This window comes from Barbus barbus, assembly GCF_936440315.1.
Source record: "Barbus barbus genome assembly, chromosome: 2".
In the NCBI taxonomy this organism is placed as follows: Eukaryota; Metazoa; Chordata; class Actinopteri; order Cypriniformes; family Cyprinidae; genus Barbus; species Barbus barbus.
Genome location: NC_136730.1, coordinates 11,927,069 through 11,947,239, shown reverse-complemented (window position 1 = coordinate 11,947,239; position 20,171 = coordinate 11,927,069). Strand labels below are relative to the sequence as shown.

The window sequence follows — 20,171 nt, the reverse complement described above, 5'->3', positions numbered from 1 at the left end:
CAGTGCTGAATTTTCAGCAGCCACGATTTCAATCTCCAGCTTTACTGATTTTATATTTATTTTTTTATTATTTTTTTGAAATCAGTGTTGAAAACAGTTGGGCCGCTTAATATTTATGTGGAACCCATGATGATGTGATTTGATGAATTTAATGCATCCTTACTAAATAAAACTATTCAATTCTTTAAAAAAAAAAAACATCTTACTGTACATCTACATCTTACTGACTCCAGAATTCTGAACTGTTGTGGAAGCTGCTCTAAAGAAAGAAAATTATGGCATATGATAACATTCCTGCAGCTCAATCGCTCAAGCATTGGTTTCATTGGTTAAATTCCCAGAGAATTCAAGTCGGGATAAAAACGATCGCTTCAAAGCACCATTAGTCAACTTTGGAGCATCTGCCAGATATATAGGCATAAATCTATAGAGCGAAAAAGTGAAATATAGAAGGGGAGTCCATACAATGCACGTTCATAAATGTAATGCGCACACACACACATCTAGACTTCTAAGGGTTCAAAGTGCTGCATGTGTCACTCGGCCGGGCATCAGAGGCTCGGTTCAAACGCTGAAGGGACGGCTGACACAACAAGCAGCTTTAAATGAGGCTGGGCAGGCAGCCAAAGCCATAATGGCACTGCCAGAGAAAACACATGACTGCTAAAGGAAACGGCGTATTTAATGACAAATGGAGTCTGCTGGTAATGTGGCTTCACAGCTCCTGGAGAGATCCAGTGATCTCATGAGCCGCTCGCCGCCCTGGGCCAATAAAACCGCATCTCCACACGCAGGAGTGAAGTCATCCCTTCCCCACAATGTCACGCGTTCAGCTGTGAAACATTCGCTCAGTTTACAGCATTGGAGAAATACTGCTTTCTTGCTGTTTGATCAGTTGTATTTAGTTTAAATATACATGTTGAAGTTGAGATTCTCATTGCATTTATACAAGCTATCTCTGCAGTTTTTGGGTGAAGTAATGCAACATTTAGGTTGTTTTTCTTGTGTTTTGTCTCACCTTGAGTTTTATGTTATTTAAAAGTCAAACGCCATCATCCTTGAGCTTGTTCCTGGTGTTATTGGGCACGATTGGTCGGTTTGCATTATTCCAGTTTTCTTTTTTAAAAGTGCTTTCATAACCTTTTCTCAAAAAGCAATTTCCCCTTACTTTTCAAGTGCTTCAACTCTTCAACACCAGCCTCCTTTCTAGTATATAACGCCCACTTCTCACGATCCATTCAATTCCTGACGGATAAAATCAAGTCCTGGCCTACATTTTTTCTTCTTGAATAAACTGCTTCTCTCAGAAATACAGTAGAATACAGAAATGAAATGGCACAAAACAGCATCTCAAGTATAGTTCCAAAGGGTATGTGGGCTTTGGGAATGGTACAAGCATTCAAAAGCTGGAGTCAGTTAAATCAATAAATATACAGAAAGAGGAAGAGAAAGAAAGAAAGAAAGAAATTATTAATAATTACCAGATTTATATATCATCAATAAATTCAGTTTGTTTCAATCTCATACATCCTAACTAAATATTTCTTGTTTCACAAACTAGACATTTTTAACCATGTTTCATACTTTTTAATTGAATAAATGTAAAATTTCCATAATTAACAGATTTATGCTGATTCTCAGGATTTTGAGTAAATGCATTTTGAAAGTATGATTATTAAAATAAAATAAAATCGATGCAAATAGATCATAATAAAGTGCAGAATGACTGACAAATATGCCTCACAATAAGTTTATTAGTTTGTTAAAAAATATGTAATATAAATAGATGGACATTTTTTTATGCATTTCAAATATATAAGCAACTGTTTTCAACACTGACAATAATATGAAATATGTATTGAGCAGAAAATCTGCATATTAGAATGATTTCTGAAGAACACTGAAGACAATGATGCTGAAAATTCAGCTTTGCATCACAGGATTAAATTAAGTCTTAAAATGTATTCAAATAGAAAACATGTATTTTAAATAGTAATAATATTTCAGAAAATCCAGTCTAATGAGCATAAACGGCTTCTTTCAAAAACATCAATCCTCACCAACCAACTTCTGAATAGTCCTTTTTTTTTTTTTTATAGCTGTGTCATCCAATTTTTTATTTGGACACACAAGACAAAATGACTTGCAGTAGATTTAGCTGTCAAATACTGGTGGACAAAGTCCAGGAGTGAGTCCATCAGCACCACCCTGCAGCCTGTCACACTTCAGCTGGCATTAGCCTCTGACTTCCAGCCACCTATAGCATATTATTTGGCCTTTAAGCAGCCACTGCCAACGGGGGCCACCGCTCTGGCACAGACCCACGGGGAAACACCACCTCCACACAACGCCCGAGACGTCCAACAGCCTGTTAACATCCTCAGCAGCCTCACAGTGGGACCTCCGCTCAACTCTCTAAATGCTCTTTAAGAGCGGAGAAAAAAAAGCGCAGGGAAGAAAAGACGAGGGGATTGTTGTGCAGGAGCTCTGGGAAATGCATTAGCTGCCGATTGTCTCTGCATACTCCTGGCTGTTTCTAGTGAATCACTAGAGAGAGTCTAGAACAATCCATACGCAGGAGCGATGGAAATATAAGCCTGGCTCGTTGAAGTGAGGGTCACGGCTGCGCTCCCTCAGGGCTTCAGGAGTATACTAAAGAAAAAGGAGGGAAAAAAAGCTTTTGTGAAGTAGGGAGAAAAGCAGCATCTGCTGCAATGGTGAACCGAGCGCCAAGTTAGCATGACCGCAGACGCCCAAGACCCCCCTCTCTGTTTTCATCCACTCATCGGCCTTTGAGTAACAGGAGAGATCGATGAGGTAATGCCTCACAAAAGCCCCTGAAAACAATGGCAATTAATTTCAGGACAGCAAAGATCACGCCCCAAAAAACAAGTCACATTTACGTGCACTGCTTCTGAGCAATGAAAATAATGTGTCAACATAAAAATACTCCATACTGTCATGTCCGGGGCACAATAAATCTACTTTTCAATCTAAAATGCCTGAGGACAACAGAGAAACAGAAAGACAGAGATTACTAAATATGATCATTCTGCCACTATTAATTCAGGCAGCGGCTATTTGCACTAAGTGTAAACAGCAATAGATGCTATTTACACCAAGTGCAAATAGCATATTTTTTTAGTGACAGATGCTATTTACACAGTGCAAATAGCTATAGATTCTATTTACACTATGCTAAAATAGCAAGATTTTCTGCTATTTATACTATTTATTGCAAATAGTGGCAATTATCTGCACCTCAGTATTGTAGTACATTATAAAACAGTACGCAATAATAACGTACTGAGTGTAAATTATAATTTTAATTCAAAATTATTAAATGTATGCCACCTTATTGGGACAATAAAGCCCTCCCTACACCTACCCTTACCCTACCCGATACTTTATTTTCAACTTTTTGATTATTTCCTTCATTTTTATTGAAAATAAATGCCTTTCTGATGCAATATGAGATTTAAAAAGGGAGAAAAAAATGTTTGGCAAAAGGTGGGCTCGAACTCGGGTCGATCGCGTCAAAAAGCATGCGCCTTACCATTTACCAACTTCTTTTTTTATTGTTGACTAACCTAATCACACTTTAGTGGGCGGAGTTAGTGTAAATAGCCTTTGCCAACAAGATGGGCTATTTGCACTTATATAAATAGACACTCCGATTAATTCACCCTCCAAAACCTGTATGACTTATTTTTTTCAGAAAAACAAAAGGAGATGTAAATAAATGTAATAAAAATGAGAAATAAAATTAAAATAATATTAGATATTTAGTAATTTATCAATAAAAAGGAGAACTTATTCAAAAAGAAGGTATTTAGTAAAATGTCCAAACTGTTCTAAATAAATAAAAACATGTCTAGTAAAAGTAGTCCATAAAAATACATACATTTAAATACAGATCCACTACTATTGAAAAGTTTGTGGTCAGTAAGTATTCTTAATGTTTTTGAATGAAATCTCTTGAAAAATTATTAAATAATGTAAAAAAAAAAAGTTTTCTATTTGAATATATTTTAAAATATTTTCATGTTTTGACTGATTTGGAAACGGTTGAGCTGCTATTTTTATTTTATTTTATTGTTTATTTATTTATTGTTTTTTGTTGTTGTTGTTGTTGTTTCTTCTGTATTTTTTGATTAATGGAAAGTTCAAAAGAATAGCTTTAAAAAAAAAAAAAAAAAACAGAAATCTTTTGTAACATTGTAAATGTCTTCACTGTCACTTTTGACCAATTAAATGTGTCCTTCCTGAATAAAATTATTACTTACTGAAAAAAAAATCATACTTGATCCTAAACCCTGAATATTTTGTCATACAAAAGCTTTGTATGAGGAAGAAACCAATATTTGAGTCAACATTGTTTTGAAGAACCAACCAACATTGTTTTGTGTTGTTGACATAACCCAAGTTCTTAAAAGAGAGAAGGTTTAACACTAAATAACTTTGCAAATTTCCTTTGTACACAGTTATTATATAATTTCATATGACTTGGAACATACACATGTATAGTGTTTTTATGCTTTCTGGAGCTTGATAATGAAAACAAATTGAAAATTCTGCAAATAATTTTTTATGTTCCACAGAAGTTAGTCATACACGTCATTTTCATTTTTGGGTGAACTATCCCATTAGCATGCCATTTCAACACAGGGTCACTGAATGTGTTTTCACTCTGTTCCAACATTGTGTAAGTATATTACTTTAACAGGTACGGGGGTTTTATGAGATGATATTGAGATATTCCCACACACACAACCAAAACCACACCTGGCTCTCTTTACAGGAGGCGTGCAACTCAATCATTTTACCCATGAGCCTTTGCGTTAGACACCACTCTGTAGCCTTATCCATAATTCATGCAGCATCTCCCTCTGGCCTGTCTAACGTTTCTACTGTACCATGCGGTGAATTTTATGGTGTATGTGTGTTTTCTTTTATTGAATAACAAGCGAGTGCTGTTCAGCATAAAGTAAAGAAATAAGACCTCTGGAAATATATAACAAAGCAGGCTGTTTGCTGAATGATTTTGTGTGAGGGTGTGTGTTCCGCGAGTATTAGTGCAACATCAGAGCAAAAAGGGAAAAAACCTCTGGGACTCTGTGAAAAATGTGCAATATTTCAAAAATACATCTGTCAAGTGTGGCAGAAAAATAGCAGGTGATTTGAGGCAACATGAGCGACGGTGACTGCTGGCCATGCAACAAATATTTGGGCTTGGTGAGATTTCATAAAGTTTCTTATACTCACCATATATTTGATAAAACATACAGTATAAACAGTAATATTCTGAAATATTATTACAGTTTACAATAACTGTTTTCTATTTGAATATATTTTAAAATGTAATTTATTCCTGTGATGCAAAGCTGGACCTGCCTGACAAAGTGAAGTAGACCAAAAGATCCTCAAAAGCTACACATCATGTTGAGATCCAAAGAAATTCAGGAACAAATAAGAAAGAAAGTAATTGAGATCTATCAGTCTGGAAAAGGTTATAAAGCCACTTCTAAAGCTTTGGGACTCCAGCGAACCACAGTGAGAGCCATTATCCACAAATGGTGAAAACATGGAACAGTGGTGAACCTTCCCAGGAGTGGCCGGCCGACCAAAATTACCCCAAGAGCGCAGCAATGACTCATCCAAGAGGTCACAAAAGACTCCACAACAACATCTAAAGAACTGCAGGCCTCACTTGCCTCAGTTAAGGTCAGTGTTCATGACTCCACCATAAGAAAGAGACTGGGCAAAAATGGCCTGCATGACAGAGTTCCAAGACGAAAACCGCTGCTGAGCAAAAAGAACAAAGGCTCGTCTCAGTTTTGCCAGAAAACAGCTTGATGATCCCAAAGACTTTTGGGAAAATACTCTGTGGACTGATGAGACAAAAGTTGAACTTTTTGGAAGGTGTGTGTCCCATTACATCTGGCGTAAAAGTAACACAGCATTTCAGAAAAAGAGCATCATACCAGCAGTAAAATATGGTGGTGGTAGTGTGATGGTCTGGGGCTGTTTTGCTGCTTCAGGACCTGGAAGACTTGCTGTGATAAATGGAACCATGAATTCAGCTGTCTACCAAAAAATCCTGAAGGATAATGTCCGGCCATCTGTGCGTGACCTCAAGCTGAAGCGAACTTGGGTTCTGCAGCAGGACAATGATCCAAAACACACCAGCAAATCCACCTGTGAATGGCTGAAGAAAAACAAAATGAAGACTTTGGAGTGGCCTAGTCAAAGTCCTGACCTGAATCCTATTGAGATGCTGTGGCATGACCTTAAAAAGGAGGTTCATGCTCGAAAACCCTCCAATGTGGCTGAATTACAACAATTCTGCCAAGATGAGTGGGCCAAAATTCCTCCACAGCGCTGTAACAGACTCATTGCAAGTTATCGCAAACGCTTGATTGCAGCTGTTGACCAACCAGTTATTAGGTTTAGGGGGCAAGCACTTTTTCACACAGGGCCATGTGGGTTTGGATTTTGTTTTCCCTTCATAATAAAAAACTTCATTCAAAAACTGCATGTTGTGTTTACTTGTGTTATCTTTGATTAATATTTAAATTTGTTTGATGATCTGAAACATTAAAGTGTGACAAACATGCAAAAAAAAATAAAAACTCAGGAAGGGGGCCAACACTTTTTCACAACACTGTATATGGATATTTCCAATGCATCAGTTGCAAATTATAACACAACTAATATTAACCATCACCTTTGGAACAAAGCAAAAACTACAAAATGTACCGCATTTACATTCTTAATACATATCTCTGTTTGTATTGAGAACAATTCATTGTAGCAAAGTATTCACAATCTTCATAATTTATCAAAATGGAACAGTTACAAGTTCACTATCAAAAGAGACATTTTTTCAAAATCCAATTAATTCTTAGCTAATAAATCAAGTTCTGTCCTACTTTTTTAACCTGTGAAAACCCTGTTTCACTCAGAAATATGTCAGATCACAGTCAAACGTTGTGAATGGTGTATCATGTTGACTTTGAAGTTGAAGTGTGTCATTTGTGCATCACTAAACAGGAAATACGTCAGAGCAGGCTGATCAGTGAAACATTAGGCCAGATTATGTGAAACATGTTTGGAAGCAGTGATTATTTCTGCAAACGGTGCTGACAGTGTTGATGAAATCACACACGGAAGTCTTAAAGGCAGGTAAACTTAAACTGTTTTCAACCTTTGCCCAGCACAAGAACTCCGGACACCTGCTCAGCTCATCAATCAAGACAAACATGAAGGCAATTATCAGTCACTGCGAGCAAACCCTCTCTTCAGCCGCTTTTGTGTGTCTTCTCAAATCGCACGCTCACTTGAGTCAGGGAATCCTCCTCCTGTCTGTTTCTCCATCAAGTCTCCACGTCTTATTTGTTCCTCTGGTTTTCCGTCCGGTTAACAGATAAAGAATCACTTGAGCGTCCTTCCTGTTCTTCCCAGGATGCAGCTAAAGATGGGCTCCTCAAATCTGACCAGTATAAAAAGAAAACATGCAATCCAGATTACACACAGACATTCAAAAACATCATACTATTTATCTCAAACATCTCATGTTGCTGAAGGTGGACGGTACGAGTAATTTAATATCACAGTAACTATATAAAGCATACAGCTAATTTTGCTGTAGACTGAATGAATAAAATGTGTTTTTTTATCATTATTAGTTCATAACCTAACCAGATATTTTGGGATAATACAGCCAAACAAATATTTCCTTTAAAATTATTTATTTTTATAAAAAAGATAATATATATATTTGATTTTATAATCAAAGGTTTGGGGCATAAACTGCTTAGACTAGTATTACAAGCAGGGTTATTATATTTAATTAAAACTAAAACCATTTGTTTTATTCACTTGAAATAAAACTGATGCTAACTGGAATAAACTAGAATAGTTAATTTAGTTTACTTTAATATACTAAATAACCAACACTAAAACTGAAATAAAATGTAATTAACTAAACTAAAATCCAAATATAATAAAAACTGAAAATGTTATATATATATATATATATATATATATATATATATATATATATATATATATATATATATATTAGGGCCGGGACTTTAACGCGTTAATTTAGATTAATTAATTACACAAAAATAACGCGTTAAATTTTTTAACGCATTTTAATCGCACTTATTTTTGCACCGCGGAACGTTTCTCACTGGATGAGTTTCGACGGACCGATTATACTGGAGCACCTACTAGCGTTCAGACAAAAGACGCAAAGAACGGACTTGCGTTCTCGTGGAGACCGGTCTTGCCTATGAGGCGCCGGGCTTGACAAAAGTCAAGCGAACACGGGGAGAGTGCGCGAGAGAGAGCTTCCTTGGAAGAACGAACTCGGAAGGACGCGAGAACACAGAACGCACACTTATGAGAACTGAGATGTACTGCGTTCCTGCTTAACTGACCGCATAATCTCAGCATAAGAAACGGCCAATGAGCAATCAATATTACAAAATGTCATAACTTATTAAAACATTTCATACTATTATAGATATTACTTTCATATAATTGTATTGTTTTATTTTACAGCGTTATATGTTTTACTGTTAAGATTAATTTTAATATGCCAATAAAAATGCAGACTTTCTCCGGGTCTTATAACTTTATTAAAATTAACCAAAACAAAACGATAAATGTTTACTTTCAACTTGAAGAGCCGTTAAGTATTTGTGAGAGCGACTTTAAAGCTTACAGGCTTCCGTACACCGGCCACCCACAGCGTTTTCTGGGATTTCTAACGGCTCGATTCTCTCAAGTCTGCACTCGATGCATCCTCAATTTCAAGAACATATCCGGGCACTTTCATGCATCCTCTATACTTGCGTTCTTGAGAATTGGAACTGAACTTCGACGGTTAATGATGACGTAGAACGAGAACACAAGGACGCAAGATCGCTGAAGAACGCATATTGAGAAACAGCCAAAAACAAACCACAGTGAACATGGACAAAGAAGCTGATGAGACCGCTTTGGTTGGCCCTGTGGATGGGAAATTTAAAAATCCATATAAAAAAACTTACTTCTCACTGTTCTCAGGTCAAATATTTATATGCGATTAAAATGCGATTAATTTCGATTAATTAATTACAAAGCCTCTAATTAATTAGATTAATTTTTTTAATCGAGTCCCGGCCCTAATATATATATATATATATTACAACTAATAAAACTATAAGATCACCCCAATAATCCTAACAATAATGCTGATTACAAGATAGCGGTCTTATTTTATATTATTTATATACTATTATAATTTTTATTATTATCTTGAATACATTTTATTTTATTTCAATTTTAGCTCACATTTGAATAACTGTTATGTGATGTTTTTGTAAAAAAAAATATTTCTACAGTTTTAATTTATTTCAGTTTCAGATTTATTTCCATTAGCAATATTAGTACATAACTTATTTCAGCTTGCATTTCTAATTGTTTCTCTAACAAGTTCTCTAATATCTTCTAATATCTTTACTGTTAGGGTTTATTTTAAATTATATATATATATATATATATATATATACTGATTATCTCTAACTGCAGACTACTAGTTCCTAGTGTTTATGCAACTGGCCACACATTATTGAATCAGATAAACATACAAATGATGAATCTCACATTATATAACAAAACAGGTTCAAAACAAATGACTCAAAACTTAAAAAAGAACATTTCTAAAACAGTATGTCATCCGTCATTGTTTTGTTTTTTTTAACACAGCAATGGAAACGGAGTCACACTGCTATCAGCTGCAGCTTTAGTTCCACTGAAGGTCTGCAGATCCAGGGCTTCATAAGCTTATCAACAGTATAAAATATGATTCTCAGCAAACAGCTGCTCCTCAGTTGGAAATAAAACTGCATTGATATGTCTTATTATAAAATGGGAGCTTTCAGCTCTAGAACCTGACTAGATGAGCGGCGTTTGATGCTATAGATGCTCACACCACAACAATTCAACTCAACATTAACACTCAACATGCTACAAGAGTCAACTTTAATCATTGTGCTGCTTGGCAACAGACTACGCTTAATATAACATGGCAGAAGTGATTATTATTAATAATGTATTTAAAGCAGATGTGTGGTAAACTCACGCCACTGGTCAAGTTTATTGCTGTAATGTTTTAAAAGCTCCACAGAGTCCAGTGTTCGTTCTTCAGAATGTCAATACGGAAGCATTTCAACATCAAAAAAGGACACATTTCACCTTTAAAAATAGCCACAAAGAGATTCAATAGTGCTCGTTGTACATTTAGACACATTTAAACCCTGTGATATTCACTAATTCCATTTTGTCTATTTTACTTGTGCACACATGATAACGTAACTGCAAAAAAAACCTTATTAAATTCCTGATACACAGGTTTAAAAAAAAAAAATTAAAACACTACAGTTTATTGGCATGATAGGTATACAGCATAAAAGCTGTTTTTCCTGTTTATTTTCTCCGGAGGAATTTTTAATCGTTCTTAAAAAAGAAAAAAAGAATAACAATGCAAATTTATGAATGAGAAAAAAAAAAATTAGCAATGGAATGAACTTTTTCCCAAGAAGCATTGTTTTTGAGTCAATTGATGTAACATAATAAATATGATCAAAAGTCATTATTGTAAGCAAACAATAACAATAAAACAGAACAATATTTAAAATGTATTGCAAAATATTTAGAATTTTTGTTAATGAAAGTAATAATTTTAATCCTCAAGGACACATTAAATCAATACGAATTAATAATAATATTTAAAAAATCTATTTGAAATAAATGCTGTTTTTTTTAGCTTTCTATCCATGAAAGAATCCTTAAAATGTTTCAGTTTTATAAAAAAAAAATATTAAGCGGCACAATGTTTTCAACATTGATAATAATAAAAAATAATGTTTCTTCAGAAGCAAATAATCATATTAGAATGATTTCTGAAGGACTGGAGTAATGATACTGAAAATTCAGCTTTGCATCACATGAATAAATTACATTTTAAAATATATTCAACTAATAAACCATTATTTTTACTGTATTTTTGATCATAAAGTGCGAACTTAGTAATCATTACTTCTTTCAAACCGACTCGATTACATCATTAGCAGAGCTTCATGGAAGTGGGCGGTCACTGGTGACTTCTTTAACCACCAAATTTCTGTTTCCATGGAAACAGCAATTTCTCTGATTTGTGAATCACTCTTTAGAATTATGGGTTGTGTCATTTTTCATCTAGAATCAAAACACATTAAAAACACACACACTTGGATAGAAGCAGATATCGCCTTACAATTTCAGAGCTTTTAGTGACTCGGTCTTAAAGTTCACTATGGAGCAAATGAATATGATTTTCACTTCTGAAAACAGCACAGTCAATGTTGCAATACAGAGCCTTAAATAAACGCAGGAGAAGCGTTCTCCAGACGCCGCTGGCGCGGTGCTGCCATAAATCTCATCTCTCTAATTCCCCCCAAATGGCCAGTATGACGAGTCTGAAGCCGTAAATAAGCTCTGGAGTCTAATAGCTGTGAAGTCCTGAGTGGAACTTGCCATTTGCATTGGTTAAGAGTTTTATCTGCAGCATCTGAAGGCTTTGTCTGTTCTGCTGACTAAAGCCATTCGTTCCACTAAATTAGCCTCATTAGCTTAATGCAACATGCAGGTCATTACCCTCCGCTGCAGAAGTGACCCCTGCGCTCAGCGCCTGATCTGGGATCAGTCCTCGAGACGGGAATATCAGCGCTGGGTGCTGTGAGAAGCAGGCTTCAGATCAGCTACTGATGCGTTTGACGAATCATTTTGAAGAGGATCTCACTTCAGAATGTTGAATTATGATCCATGCATAAAGTCAGTATTATGATTTAATGGGAAAATACTATAAAAGAGCCAATTATAATCATTATGGTTGGTTGGTGTTTTTTTAATTGTCATGCCAGCTTCCTTGGCTAATTTCATTGCAAATAACAAGCTGAAATAGTATGAAAGTGCAATTTGCTTTAGATAAAAACTCTAAAATCTATTCAGGGTTGACTGGTAATCATTCTTGGATATAATCATCATCAATACCCAAATTTGAGATGTACAAAGTAACACAAATCTAAAAAAGAAAAATGATCATACATTATAAAAAAAAATGTATTGCTGTTATTAGTTTTTAAAAATGGTTTTCAATTAACTGTCAGTTGTAATCTAATTAAAAGAAAACAAACATCAAAGGCAACAACATCTTAGACCTTATAATAAAAACATAATAACATTTAAATTTATTTTAATTAGGGCAATTAAATGTCAATATCAAACAGTTATTTTTATGAATTCCACTAAAACATTTAAATAATAATAATAATTATTTTAATTAATTAATAATGTCGATTTGTTTTAATTAGGGCTGCCAATCAATTAAATGTCAATATCAAGTTGTTGTTTTATGAACTATCCTAACATAACATTGTTAATAATAATTGTTATTATTATTATTGAATTATTATTTGTTTTAATTAGGGCTGTCAATCAATTAATTGTCCTAACATACTGTAACATGTTAATAACAACAACAACAATAAATAATAATAGTAATGTTTATTTAAACTTAATATTATTTTGATCTTATAGAATTATTTATATTTACATATAACAATATTAATTATTATTAACATTATTTTAGGGCAATTAATAAAAACAACAACTTAATTGTGATATTTAATTGATTGACAGCCCAAATTGAAACAAATAATAATAATAATTACTATTATTATTATTATTATATGTAAATATACATAATTCTGTCAGATAAAAATAATATTAATTTCAAATAAACATTACGATTATAACAGGTAGATGACTACATTTCAGAAAATAAAAACAATGACGTGATTAAAATGCACTGGCACAAACTGATCATTCAACCAGAACTGAGAAACGTAAAGCATTCTGCACATCAGAGGCAACAGCTTGTGTGTTCAGTCAAGTTTATTTCCTAAATCTAGGTAGTGACTTCACGTGCGTAGTATTCTGTAGGCTGCAGTATTCTGGGAGCTCCTCGCAAGATATTTGCTCTTTCTTATAAAATAATTCAAATCCTTCTCCCAACGCCATTAAAGCAGTGTTCCACACAAATTAAATCAAGGGTTTACATTTTTGTAAACCAAAAGGGAGCGATGGTGGAATTTATTTCAGGGCCGTTTCACTTCAAACTAATTAAAACTGTATTTCAAGAGGACTCTTAAATTATGCAACGGCAGACCCCAGCTCAAGATCCCAAACACGTAAGGAGATACAGTATGATTTGAAAGCATGTCCCTTTAATTGTAGAATTTAATCCTGTCCTAGATAACCGAGGAAGGGATGGTTGTTTAAGAACATGTGACGGGAAAACAAGAAGAAAAATCAATCTGTGTGCTCCAAAGTCAGCGCAAATCAGACAATCTATTCCTTCAGGCTGGTCCCAAAACGTCTCTGACTGTGTAATTGACTTCAATTGCTGTATAATATTTACAACATTTGGTTGCAGAGTGCACTGAAATTGCTTAATTGCTTAATGACACCGCACAACCGTACAATAGATGAGTGCAGATGAATACAATGCAGAAATGTTCAGTTGTAGTTGAAGTATCTCAGCAGATTGAGCTGATATTAGTTAATGAGGTTCAGTCACTGAATCCATTAACATTTTGAACATTAATTTCTCAACCAATTTGAAATCATGAGATCCATTATGAAGGAAAGCATTATGATTTTAAAAGTACATGTCGATTTTTGAAGATAATGACTGAATCGCTATCCGCTCAGTTTCAGCCAATTGGTTGGTCATTAGAGACTGATACTATCAAGTCAAATGAAGGAGTGGTTGTGAGACACTAAATAAGTTAATGAAGCTCTTTCATAAAACATGAGCAGAACAATTAAATAAATTAAACAACAGTGCAAAACCATTCTTACATACAGTGTATTGTTGCACCTAATTTAAAGCAACAGTTGACAGAAGAAAGGGTTTCCTGAGTTCATTCTGCTCGTGTTTCATGAGTGGGGATCACTGGCTTTATTTGTTCTTGCTGAGAGTTCGCTGTTTTTCTGCATGCTCTACGATCTTCTCTTCCACGTAGAGGCCTTTGCGTCTGCGAACGGCGTTCATGTACTTCAGAGCCTGATTGGACGAGTCTGCTTTTTCTCCAAAGTGTAAGTATTCCTCTTCAGTGGTGGGAACCCAGAATGGATCACTGCTGATGACCTAAAACACACACACACACACACAGTTAATGATTTCTGTGCTGTGGATATAGATTTGCAACATTTTAAAGCAACAAATAAACAACAAATCATTATCATCATTTTTAAGACTGACTGAAACATTCTTACTTCCAAGGCACCACAAAAATCATGTTTAATGAGCTTTTACAAATTCCAGTGAACTTCAGACATACCAAGCAATCGATATATACATTCTGCAACACTATTTTTATTGCGGTGCATGCATTTTCATGGCAGGACTGCTTCACAGTATTTCACGTTATTTTTGAGAACAAAAAAGGAAATTCAAAAACTGTGATGCACCCCAAATAAGTTAAGATGATGACTACCAAACCAAACTATCAGTTTAACCATTCCTTGTATAATTTTTTTTTTTTGAGATAACAGATCTCAGTTTTCTCAGTTTCTCAGGTCTCAGAGAAAACAGAGATTACAGTTTTTTATGAGATAACAGATGATATTTACACACATAAATTTCCAAATAAAAAACTAAATAAATTAGATGAATTACTGGATTCACTGGATTATCCAACAATATCTGAATTTGAAATTTTAAGGTCTTTAATTCATTGAATTATGTAGAATAAATAAAATTAAATCTATATTAAATTCAGAATGTAATTTACTCAGAATGTAATTTACTGCATTAGCACATGCCTAGTACAACATTGTTATATTAATTGTTAAATAAATAACTATTGATTGCATTGAACACACTTTTGATTGAATTGTACATTGCAACAATGTTAATGTGAATCTGCTATGATTTCGGTTAAAACAAGCACCCCTAATGTCATATGTAAAGTACACGCCAATATAAAGTCCTACTGATTTTCAGAATTTAAAATATAAATTTTATCACAAGTGAAGGCACATTTTTAAAGTGTTTAGTTAATTTGTGAGTCATTCAGGAACCGGCAGCACAATATTTATATCCCTTTGTCTTCCTCTCTCTAATTATAAAAGAAAATGAGTCGTTCCAGGGCAGAACTAGACTACGCAATTGTCCGCTGTGAAGAGATACACATAATGGTCATTATATGAGGCACAGTGAGAGCATGTACCAGCGCATGCACACACACACACACACTCATACAGCACTGGGAGCAGGTGCTCGATGGATGACGCAATCCCTGCAGCAACACACACACACACACTGACACACTTCCACACAATATGACCTCATGCTCAGACAATAGCGCGAGTGGTACAATTACTGTAAGAGTCCAGTGGGGCCCCTGCACCTGGTGCCAGAGAGGCCCCACGGCATGGGCTCCGTTACCTCGGGACAGATGGCAGAGGGCAGAGAGGCCCACAGCGACCCGATTTACACAGCCATCGACTGCTGCCCATAAACCCAACCAGTCCAGTGCTTCAGGAGTATCACTGGCGGATCAGAAGAGAACCATCTTACAGACGATTAGCATTTAAACGGCCGTCGAGCACGAGCAAAGAGCTCCCTGAGTGCTGCTCTTTGATTCGATATCTGCTTTCTTATTCTCATTCGTCTTGTGCTATCAGTCTCTCCCTCTCTTTCTCCGTTGACCTGACAGCTTGGGTTACCATCCCTGTTTTTCCCTCCACTAAAGAGCTTTTGTCTTGTGTGTGCACTCACTCAAGCACAGCCCAACAAGTGACAGGGCACTTTCCATTTATCTGTGATGTGTACACAAACACACACGCTCTTACTGGCTGCACAGACAGCATTGTGACCGTCACAAAACCCTGATCTGGAGCATTCTGCATGAGCTGAAATAGCGTTCTTCACACAAACTGCATGAGAAAAATCTAAACACTGTTGATTCAAATAGGTAGTGTTGTTAAGATAAGAGAAGTCAGAGAAACATACAGAACACAAATATTGGCTAGAATAGTCTGTTTTTAATAATAATTACTTTTCTGTAGTAAATTAAATAGACTTTACGTTAAATACACATTTTAGGGTTTAAAAAAAGAGTTTAGATTCAATACGATTTTTAAAATGAATGAAAATAAATGTATTTATAATTATTAATTAATTATTTTTTATTAAGCAAGGACAGTAATAGTAGAGATTCATAATGTTACAAAAGATTCCTTACAAATGTTACAAAAAAAATTACTGACCGCATATATATATGCAATTAACAGCTATGCTAACAATTCAAAACTCTTAATTATCATAAAATATATAGAACACACTAATATTAAGAAAAATAGCCAGTTTTTAAGTATTAATACTGTCAATATTTGGCTATTTCAACTGTATGTTATAAATAAATCCATATATGCATAAATAAAATAAAATTAAAACAAATCAATCAAACATTACTGTTCAAAAGTTTGGGGTAGGTAAGATTATGTAGCATTTTTGCATAAATAAATAAAAAATATTATTAAATAGTGAAATATTATTACAATTTAAAATATCTTAATTTTAAATAAAGTTTTTAAAATGTATTCCTGTGACGTCAAAGCTTAATTTTCAGCATCATTACTCCAGTCTTCAGTGTCACATGACCCTTCGGAAATTATTCTAATATACTGATTTGCTGCTCAAGAAGCAACCACTGTAAAATTTTCTTAGCAATGCTCCTCTATCAATTAAACAAAACATCAAATAATTATAACAAATAATAAAAAAATCACTCATTATTCACAGTTATTGTTTTACTCTCAAGGTTGTTCTGTTGGTGAATCAGTCTTAATGTTGATTGCTCTAGACCCTGATAACTGTTACATAATAAACGACAAATCCAGTGAATGGAAATGTAGCGAGACGGAAGGTTTTAATGAGCGACCGTGTGCCGCTGTCCACGACGGGGTGGGGTGTGTGTTTGATAGAAGCACCAACACTGGATGACACCAACTGTGTCAGAATCGCACAACGGCCCAGTGTAACACACACACGCACGCACATTAATCCATTTCTTTGTCCATCTCGCACAATTAGATTATGTTGACCTGCATGTGTCTAGCTCATGGCCGGCGCTGCTTAGTGTGTTTGTCTCATGGCAGGGGCGGGCAGATGCTTGGCAGACAGATCGAGGGCGGATTCGCGGCCCTGGCATATGTGTCTAATGGGCTCTCCGCACAGTAGGGAACGAACACACACACACGAACACACACACACACACACACGAACACACACACACACTCTCAATGGAAGTGCTGCTGTCAAAGCTTGACATCTGCCCACACACACAAGCATACACACACATTCACGCATGCAGGCTGTCAGACGGAGAGTGTAGGTTTTCTGAGATATGGCTGAGTTTTCACACTAATGGTGCAGCGTCCTTCGTTTGGCACATTTTCAACTCTGTGGCTCTTGGAGAAAGAGAGAGAGAGCAAGACAGATGAGAGATCGACAACAAAAGCAATGAGGAAACGCTATCCAGACCAACTTTATAAGACTCCTGTCAGTTATAATTCCTGCTCACCCAACTTCATTTCCTGACGCATCAGTCGCCCTGAAACAGATCCGTATAATGCCTTTAGCAGGAGGATACATGTGCAACCGCAAAACCACATATCAATAACCGTCCCCGATTCCACCGTACAAAACACATCCAAGAAATCATGTTCATGGGTGACAAAACGCTATTTAGAGGGTGAATTTAGCAGAAAATTGTTCTTTACTCACCTACATGCCATTTCAAACCCATTTGACATTTGGAAGAGAATGCAAATTTCTCTTTCTATATATATCTTTTGCTGAAAATCTGGTGTTTCAAGATGCCAGTCAAGCCAGGTCTGACATCAAGGATTATGAGCCATGAAATATGTGGTAAACAATAACATTTGATGTGATACATTTCAAAACTGGCACATTTTGAGAAATCTGAATGTATATGATGTATCATATCTGAATGCATTCGCAAGTATTTTCAGTGAATAATGACTTAAAGATATTGTATGAATTCAGATAATATTTTAAATTATATTAATATGAATACAGACAGAGATACACTACCTTTCAAAACTTTGGAGTCAGTAAGGTTTTTAATATTTTTGAAAGTCTTATGCTCAACAAGTTTGCATTTAATTGATCAAAAATACAGAAAACAAAATTGTGAAAAATTATTACAGTTTTAAATAACTGTTTTGTATTAGAATATATTTACAAATGTAATTTATTCCTGTGATCAAATCTGAATTTTCAGTGTCATTACTCAGTCTTCAGTGTCACATGATCCTTCATAAATCATTCTAATATGCTAAAGAAAAATTTCTTATTATTATCGATGTTGAAAATAGCTGCGCTGCTTAATAGTATTGTGGAAACCATAATACATATTTTCAAGATGTTTTGATAAAAAATACAGTCCAAAACAACAGCATTTGAGAAAGATTTTGTAACATTATAAATGTCTTTGTCACTTTAGATCCATTTAATGAATCTATTGATTTCTTTGAAAAATCTTACAGACCTCAAACTTTTTATGAACATGAAATTCTATCTGCTTCTTTTGTTCTTTATGAACAGTCAATGGTGAATTTTTGTTTTCTTTGTATGGAAAAAAACCCAAAAAGGATTACAGCGCACGAGTCATATGGACTGTGTTTACAATTTACATTTTTTTATTTTTGTAAACTTGATCATTATGTCATTTGTAAAAGAGAAGTGAAAATTGTGCTGAGGATCAGCTTCTTTGTTTCAAAGAAGAAAAAAGTCAAACAGGACATGAAACAGAATGAGAGTGAGTAGATGATGACAGATTTTTCATTTTTTGGTGAACTATTCTTATAAACGCTTGAGGCCTAACAAAACAATACAGATTTGTAGAAGTCCTGCAGTCAAAACAAGCACCTTAAGACCCATAAAACGTCCAAAAGAGAACAACAGCAGTTCAGCTGTAAGAGGAGACGCTCCACACACACACACACACACACACACACACACACACAGGAGGACAAAACGGGCTGCAGTGCTCCGCTTTACACTGTCTTTAGTCTTTTCTCTGCACACAAAGGCCACATTTAGAAGAATTGAAAATGCAGCCGGCCTCAAAATCTAGCAAGGCAAGGTTTGAATTAAACATGGAATTGAATTACCCTCCTCCAGCAAGGCAAACACAGTCTGCAAGTACCAAGACCAGAGGTTAGTGAGTGTGTGTGATACTCACACTGTACCCAAGCACTATGAGCACAAGAAAGCTCATGTGAAGGAGGAGATTATTAACTGTTCTTCTCCTCGTAGAAATACAGAACATTAATCATGGCTTATTTCTCAGAAAATCAAGTAAAATTTCTCTGCCAGAATAAAGGAAATTTAATTCAACACTAGTGCTTCAGCGTTGACTACCAAGACATAAAAATATATTGCATTATCACAAAATGTAGTATTACCTTGAAGCAACATATTTTCTGTAAATAACCAGATGACTATGCATAAACTTGCTTTTTAAGAGTAGCCACAATATGATCAAATAAAAAAACAAAAACAAAAAACAAGCCTACTTTTTGATGCAATTATTACAAATACCAAATAAACAGATGTTAAAACAAATAAACAAATATAAATACTTTTTTTGGCACAATAGTATTTATCATCACAAGTACCAAATAAATAAATAAATAAATACATTTCTTTTTGTTGCAATGGTATTTATTACATGTACCAAATGAATGAATGAATAAATAAATAAACTATGCATTAACATTTTAACAACAATTATTATTATTTTAAAAAGTACCAAATAAATAAATAAATAACACTGAAAGTCTAAATTATTTTACTACGTGAGACTAAATTAGAATGCAGACTGGTATGAAATGAACACAGCTATGTAGGAAATCAGTTTCCTGGGTCAATTAGGCAGCTTTGTGGTCAAAACGTCAAAATATCTGACCACAGAATGTCACAACTGACCAATCAGAATCAAGTATTCCAGACATGCATAATAAACATTAAAGCAATATAA

At 34.9% G+C, this 20,171-nt stretch overlaps 1 protein-coding gene across 2 annotated transcripts in view; it reads right to left on the bottom strand.

Moving 5' to 3' along the window:
• Positions 1-12,971: 12,971 nt before the first annotated feature.
• LOC306879874 (elongation factor-like GTPase 1) overlaps positions 12,972-20,171 on the bottom strand; it is a 108,588-nt gene continuing 101,388 nt past the window's right edge. For both annotated transcript variants that reach the window (XM_079433098.1, XM_079433099.1), the window contains exon 20: positions 12,972-14,245. In XM_079433098.1, the coding sequence (XP_079289224.1) occupies positions 14,057-14,245 (189 nt within the window). In that variant the 3' untranslated portion in view covers positions 12,972-14,056. The remainder of the gene's footprint in view (positions 14,246-20,171) is intronic.